Genomic DNA, 7,064 nt, shown 5'->3' on the forward strand with positions numbered 1-7,064 from the left:
GGCGAGCTCCCGTCGCACTGCGGGTACGCGGGGCAGCGCAGAACTTGCTTTACAGACGGAGCCTGTTTTTTATTTATTTATTTATTTATTTATTTTTGGCCTGTGACGAGCGCCTTAGCAGAGCAATCCCAAGCGAAATCGCTGCGTGGTTTCAGGGGGTCTCCGGGCAGAGCAGCGAATTTTATGATTAATAATAATAATAAACATTAAAAGCCCCGCTTGGTATTGATGTTCACCTTGCGCGGGGGGCCGCGCCGCCGTGGAAGGGCCAGCAACGCCGGGCGCCCGGAGCTGCGCCCCCCCGGGTGCGCGGTCCCCGTGGGGCCTGGGCCGCGCCGTCGGGGCGGGCGGGGGCAGCCGGGGGAGGGGGCGCCCGTCGGGTTTGTCCCCAGGTCGCTGGAGAGGTTTGGGAAGCCCCGGCTCAGAGCGAGGACAGAGGAGAGGTGCGGGGCGGAGGGGGGAATTTGGGGGGGAAGCAGAGGGAGAGGGGGGCGGCAGCGATGCAGGACCCCGGGGCTGCCAGGGGTCCCTGAGCCGGGGCCAGCCGGGCCGGGGGCTGCGAGGCGGCCTTGGGCTGCCCTCCCCCCCCGGCCCCCTCAACCCGATGAGTTACAGCCCTCGGTTAAGCGTGTCAGGGCCGGCGGCGGGGTCAGGGCGCGGAGGAGGCGGCGGCCGGGGGCTGCGGGCTGGATGCGCCAAGGCCAAGGTCAAGTTCAGGGCCAGGCGGAGAGGATGGACGGGGCGGCGGGGCGGTTGCCCACGGCCTCCGCGGCCGCGGCTCCGTCCGCGGGGCCCGTCGGGCTGCCGGCGGAAAGGCCTCCGGGTGCCCCTGCCCGGGGGGAGCAGGGCTGGCCCCACCGTGCGTCGGGGGCGGCGGCTGGATATGGGTCGGGGGCTGCCGGCCCCCTCCGGGTTATCGTTGTTAGCAGCTGCGTGGGGGCCGGAGGGGATCGCCCTGCGTCGCCCGAGAAAGCACAGCCGCAGCCCGGGCAGCTGGCGGTGCGGAGCCCCCCGAGGGGAGGCAGGAGGGGGACCCCGGCTCTGAGCAGGGCCCTGCCAAACTGCCTCCCGACGGCCGGGAAGGCCGGAGCGAGCGGGCCCCGGCCCGACGGGGCGGGCGCCGAGCCGGGCAGCTCCGGCAGCCGCCGGCCGGGGCCGCACCCGGGCCGGGGGGCGGTTTCGGGAGCCCCCGGCCGCCCGGGGGTGGCGGGGCTCGGCGGGAGCCGGACAAAGAGGGATCCTGGCGGCGGCGTTTCCCAAGGATGTCTCCAAGGGCGGGCGGCATATGCCAGTGATTTTAATAATTTTTTTTTCTTTTTGCGTAATATTATTACCGAAAGTAAATGAGGTTTTAACAGCCATTTGATTACTGGGGGAGCCGGCATCATGCAGCGGGCAGGAGCGTACTGGGAGGGGCGCGGATGCAGGGGACGCTCCGTCTCCGATCCGCAGCTAAACTTTGCCGGCAGCACCGGGAGGGGGGTTCTTCCCCTCCCGCCCTCCCTTCCCGGAGTTTGGGTCCCCCCCCATCCCCAGAAGGCAGCAGGGTCCCGCGTACGCCCCCGCCCAAGCTCTCCCGCTGCCTCCCCTCCGCCCCAGAGGCTCGGGAGACGTCTCTTGTTATTTAAACTGGGGGACAAAGCCCGAAAACCAAAACGACGAGGGGGCGGGGGGTGGCTGGGGCCGAGGAGCCCAGGGCTCCGCACAGCCGCCGCGGAAGCAGCGCTGCCACCGCAGGGCGCTCGGCCGCTGCCCCGCGCTGCCCGCCGCGGCTGCCGCCTCCGGGGCGCTTCGGCCGCCGCCGGCGCCTTGGCAAAGCGCGGGATTTTTTCCTTTTTTCTTTTTTTCTTCCTTTTTTCCGCGCTTTCCACACTCGCCCTCTGTGTCCCAGTGCGGCGGGGTGCCTGGAAAGCTGCCCCCGGCCCGCCCGAAACGTGCCACCGCCGGCTCCCCCGACGGCCCCGATGGCCCCTTCCCCGGCTGGGCCTGGCCGACCCCTCGCCGAACACACCCGAGAGCTAAAAATCACACTCTGATTTTTTTTTTTTTAAGAAACAAGTTCGGAGGGAAAATTGAGCTATCACACGTCGTCAGGGCGCGCGCGGGGGCTGCAAAACCACGGGGAGGCCGCGGCCGCCGTGGGAAAGGCGGCAGCAGCAGCAGCAGCGCCTTCTCCCGGGGTCCTGGCTCGCCCCCTTTTAGCGCGGAGCCTTCCCAAAACGTTACCCTCTCCCCGACCTGCACAGATGCGGGGGCCGTGGCAAGAGGCCTTCGTGCTCCCGGGGCCGACGGATTTCGGAAAACCCAGTTGTTCTGCGCCCTGCGCTGGGTCCCCCGCGCGTTGCACCGCGTCTCCGCGCGCCGCTGGCGTAAAAAGGAAGCAGCCCGTGCAGTTTCGACACGTTTTATTATATTTCTGTATGCATTACTCTCAAAACATATCACAAGAAATGATGAAACCACTTAAACCTTCAAATAAAAAATCTGAAACAGTTTATGCTCACAATTGTACATATTTATAGTTAAGAAACATTCTTTATAAATACTGTTTCCTCTGTAGCAAGTTAATACCATAATTTAATTACAAATGGATAAATATGGTAACAGGTATTTACAGGAGGAAGGGTGTTATTACGGAAAAAGCTAACGGCACGACGTTTATTTTTCCTCACAATCTTCCGAACAGGAACTAACAAATTGAACTTGCAAAAGCACTAAAACATCACATGTAAACCCAGCTAACAGAAAAAATACATTCACAAGCGTTGTTGGGGGATGTGTGTGTGTGAGTAACAGAATGGAGACTTTGGCACGGTATTTCTTCCCAGTCTATAGTTGAAATGCAGTTTACAATCAAGTTGCCTCTTAAAAAGGAACACAATATTCAATATATCACAATTACAAAAGAAACCATTTTTTTTCTTCCACGTTACTTTTCCTTAAGGGGCGAACTAAAAAAAAAAAAAAAAGGAAGGGAGAGGGACGGTGGGGGAGGAAGAGGATAAAAAAAAGTCCATCACTTTTTCGGGGAGGGAGGAAGAGGGAAAAAAAGAAAGAAAAAAATGAAAAGAAGAAGGGGAGCAATCCGCAGCTTACAAACGGGACGAACTTCTATACACCAAGACCCCGACACAACCTGGCTGCCCACCTCGGCGGAGGCCGGGGGGCTCCGCTATGTACACAGTCCGCGGGGCCGGGGGGCGCGGGCTGCTCCGGGCGGGGAGGCGCAGGGGCCGCAGGAGTCTGAGTCTCTGATCTTTTGTCTGGAGGCTCTGGAGGGAGAGTCGCTTTCCGCCGGCTCGAGGAGCTGTTGGCTGCTGGGTGCGGGGTGGGTTTTCTGTTCTTTTCTGTGGGTTTTTTTTTTTTTTTTTGGTCGGGTTGTTTTCCTCCTTGCCGTTCCGCTGTTTATCGACTTGTTCTTTTTTTTTATTATTATTTTTCAGCAGGTACTTTTGTAGAAAAGAAGCGTGTTTTCTTGCCAGTTAAAAACGTTTCCAAAAATAATGATAACGATAGTACAAAAAAAGCAACAACAAGGAGAGCCCGAACCTGGGGGAGGCAGGGGGCGGAAAAACAGCCCCCCTCGGCCCCGTCCTGCTTCGCCACCGCTGCGCTCCGGCGAGCAGGCGCGGCCGGCGGCGCGCCTCGCTCCCTCCTCCTTCCTCCTCCTCCTCCTCCTCCTCCCGCGGCTCGGCGGCGGGACGGCGCGGCGCGGGGCCGTGCGGAGCGGTGCGGCGGCCCTACACGTACCACTCGTTGAAGTTGGAGGAGAGGCCGCTGTGGCCGCCGCCGCCGCCGCTGCCGCCGCCGCTGCCGCCGCCGCCGCCGCCGCCGCCCCGGTGCACGGCGGACACGGCCGCCGCCGCCGCCGCCGCTGCCGCCGCCGCCGCCGCCGCCGCCGGCGAGAGGGTGCTGGAGCTCTGCGGCTCGGCGCTGGGCGACACCAGCCCCGGCGGCGTGGAGGACTCGTAGCCGGAGCTGGCGGCCGGGGACGACTCGGAGCCTTGCGGGGACGACTCGTGCACCTGGGGGGCAAAGGCAACACGGCCCGGTGGAGGGGGCGCGGGGAGGCCGCCGCGGCCGCCGGCCCGGCCCGCCGCCCGCCGCCGCCGCCCGCCGCCCGCCGGCCCCGCGCCCGCCGCCCGCCGCCCCGACGGGGCGCCCGGCGCGGGGCGGCCGCCCCCCCGCCTGCCGCCGCCGGCTGCGGCGCCGGGTACCTTCATGTGCTTGCGCAGCGAGCTGGGGTGCGTGTAGGACTTGTCGCACATCTTGCACAAGTAGGGCTTGTCCGAGGTGTGGACGTGCATGTGCTTCTTGCGGTCGCTGCTGTTGGCGAAGCGCCGGTCGCAGCCCTCGAACTCGCACTGGAAGGGCTTCTCCCCTGCAAGACAGCGCGGGCTGAGCGCGGCCGCCGCGCCCCCCGGCCGCCGCCCCTCGCTTCCCCCCCTCTTTTTTTTAATTTTATTTTATTCTATTCTGTTTTATTTTATTTTATTTTTTCCTCCCCGTCCCCGCAAGGCGGGAGGCCGCTCGCACCGCGGCCACGCGCCGTTTCGGCCCCCCCGGCTTGCTAAGACATTTTTGTCCTGTTTCCACCGGCGCTGACACGCTCCCGGCTCCGAGAGCCGCTAAAAATGGAAGGAGCAAAAAGATTAAAAAAAAAAAAAAAAGTCGGAAAAAAAAAAGTCGAGATGTTTTGCCTCGGTACCAAATCCAATATCCTGTTAAACTGTAAACCATTAACAACAGATTTAAGGCCGGGCAGATTGTTTCAAGTATGGATATTCGAGATAAACACACATCCGCTGGGAAAACTAAACGTCTGTAAAATACTTCATTTAATTTTCATACGGATTCCTCACCCGGCTGCCAGAACTCCAAACGCTGCGGAGCAATTTGGAGGTGAGAACTCAACATCCCCCCATTTGGAGGGGGAACCATTTAACATTAAATTCCATTAGCACCTAAATTGTTTCTTAAAGACATCCGCTCAGACACAATGACTTGAGTGCGGGCATCTCATGCAAATACATTTCTCAAATTTTAAACCTTGTTAAAGCTCGTCTCGCACCTAGCGTCGTTCTTAGCACTTAGGAAAACAATAGGCCTGTAGATTTTACCCTTATCCGAGTAAATATTTAGAGTCGGAGTTGCTAAAATATTTGGCTGTCTTTTATGAAATAGTCTGGCACGATTCTGGCTGCGAGTAGTAGTAAATGAATAATATATGAAGCAGAAGGATGCGTTTATTTTGCTACTGCTCAGCTCACGCGATTTTCCACCAGGAAGCTTCGGGTCCTTTCCCCACATTTCACCGGATTTTTGTGCAAGTTTCTGAACCTCAAATCCTCTGTTACCTATTACATAATTTAATAAACTGTTGCAAAACCGCCTTAAATCACCTCAAGTGAGACTTTAAAAACACTTTTTTTTTAAATGAGAAAATTTTATTGCCTTGCTCACACCATTTAAATTTAATGGAAAGCATTCCCAGGAAGGAACGTTTTGCCACTTCCTACGAGCTCGTGGGCGAATAAAGGATTTTTATGTGTATCTGCGGAGTTTCTCTCCCTCTCGGTGCGCGTATACGAGACGCCTGCACGCAAGCCCTGAAGTTGCATGTAAACACGCTGTGCATCGCGCACGTATAATGAATGCACTTGAGGTATCCGTACGCCTTTCCGTGCTTCCCCAGCGCCACGGGATTTATTTCGCCTTTTACTGCGCATCGCTGGGGAGGGAGCTCGGCGCAGCCCCGGCACGTTTCCGCGCCGCTCGTCGCGCGGATTGGAAGCAAGCGGTAAAAACGTCCCTCCGAAACCGGGGTATGGGCCGGGCGGGGGGTGGGGGGGAGAAACCAAAACAAACGCGGCCGTGGGATGAAGCCGGGAGGCTTGGTACCGGGAAGCAGTCTTAAAGGAGGGAGATCCTCCTGCTACGACCCGTGCAATTTTGCGCCTCCTTCTCCCCGTGCCTGCTCGCCGCGCACACGCGGCCCGCGGCCCCGGCGCAGGGCTGCCGAGAGCGACCCGAGTTACCTGTGTGCGTCCTTTTGTGGATCTTGAGGTTTTCCGACCGGGCGAAAACTTTCCCGCAGCCGGGGAAGGGGCAGGGGAAGGGCTTCTCTCCCGTGTGCACGCGGATGTGGTTGACCAGTTTGTATTTCGCCTTGAAGGGCTTGCCTTCGCGGGGACACTCCTCCCAGTAGCAGACGTGGTTGCTCTGCTCGGGCCCCCCAACGTGCTCCACCGAGACGTGGGTGACCAGCTCGTGCATGGTGCTGAAAGTTTTATTGCAACTTTTTTTGGGGTTGTTCAGCTGCTCGGGGTCGATCCACTTGCAGATGAGCTCCTGCTTGATGCACTGCTGCCGCATGTAGCGGAAAAAGGCACCGGGGTGGTGGTGGTGGTGGGCTGCCATGTTCATGCCCATGTTCATATTCATGGGGCCGTACTGGTTGTGCAGCTGGGCCGCCGCGTAGGGGTCAGTCCTGGGGCTGGAGACCTGCCGGTACTGCTCCGAGCGGGCGAACACCTCGCCGGGCAGCCCGAGCCGCATCTGCCCGTTGAGGACGTTTTGCGAGGCGTGCGGGCCGTGCTGCTCGTGGATGCCCGGGAAGAGCAGGTGGCCCTGCGCCTCCGAGTGCGGGTGGTGCAGGCCGCCCGCCGCCGCGCCGAAGAGCCCGTGCTGCCCGCCGGCCGGCGACGCGTCGCCGAAGCCGCGGCTGCGGAACAAGAAGTCCCGCGGCGAGTTGAAGGGCGCCCCGGAGTAGGAGCCGACGTGCGCGGCGTGCGGCCCCAGCGCGGCCGCGGGGTAGCCGGGCGCCTGCGACGTGAACGCCGAGCTCTGCCCCGGCGACAGGTCGTGCGCGCCCGCGTTGAGCTTGAAGGCGCCCATGTGCGCGGCGGCCGCCGCCGAGTCCACGAAGCTGTTCTGCGCCGCCAGGCTCAGCTCCCGCTCCTGCATCTCGGCCGCGGCCGGGTGGTGGTGCCGCGCGAAGCTGCCCACGCCGAGGGCCGGGAACTGCGGGCCGGCGTCCAGCAGCATCGCCGCGCCGGGGCCGG

The 7,064-nt window shown here is 61.1% G+C and overlaps 1 protein-coding gene across 1 annotated transcript; it reads right to left on the reverse strand.

The window, feature by feature from the left end:
• Positions 1-2,388: 2,388 nt before the first annotated feature.
• Positions 2,389-7,064, reverse strand: ZIC2 (Zic family member 2). The gene is made up of 3 exons (XM_064504404.1): positions 6,039-7,064; positions 4,218-4,381; positions 2,389-4,025 (listed from the first exon to the last, which is right to left on the reverse strand). The coding sequence occupies exons 1-3, from the start codon at positions 7,045-7,047 to the stop codon at positions 3,741-3,743; spliced, it is 1,458 nt and encodes a 485-aa protein (XP_064360474.1). The 5' UTR covers positions 7,048-7,064; the 3' UTR covers positions 2,389-3,740.

The sequence above is a fragment of the Dromaius novaehollandiae genome, chromosome 1, assembly GCF_036370855.1.
Source record: "Dromaius novaehollandiae isolate bDroNov1 chromosome 1, bDroNov1.hap1, whole genome shotgun sequence".
Lineage (NCBI taxonomy): Eukaryota > Metazoa > Chordata > Aves > Casuariiformes > Dromaiidae > Dromaius > Dromaius novaehollandiae.

Bases quoted from the DNA above. Each gene is read 5' to 3' on its own strand.
- ZIC2 (XM_064504404.1), bottom strand. From the start codon at position 7,047: ATGCTGCTGGACGCCGGCCCGCAGTTCCCGGCCCTCGGCGTGGGCAGC. The intron at 4,382-6,038 runs GTAACTCGGGTC...GCTGTCTTGCAG, and splicing joins CCACAAAAGGACGCACACAG to GGGAGAAGCCCTTCCAGTGC. The intron at 4,026-4,217 runs GTACCCGGCGCC...TTTGCCCCCCAG, and splicing joins CGCTGCGCAAGCACATGAAG to GTGCACGAGTCGTCCCCGCA.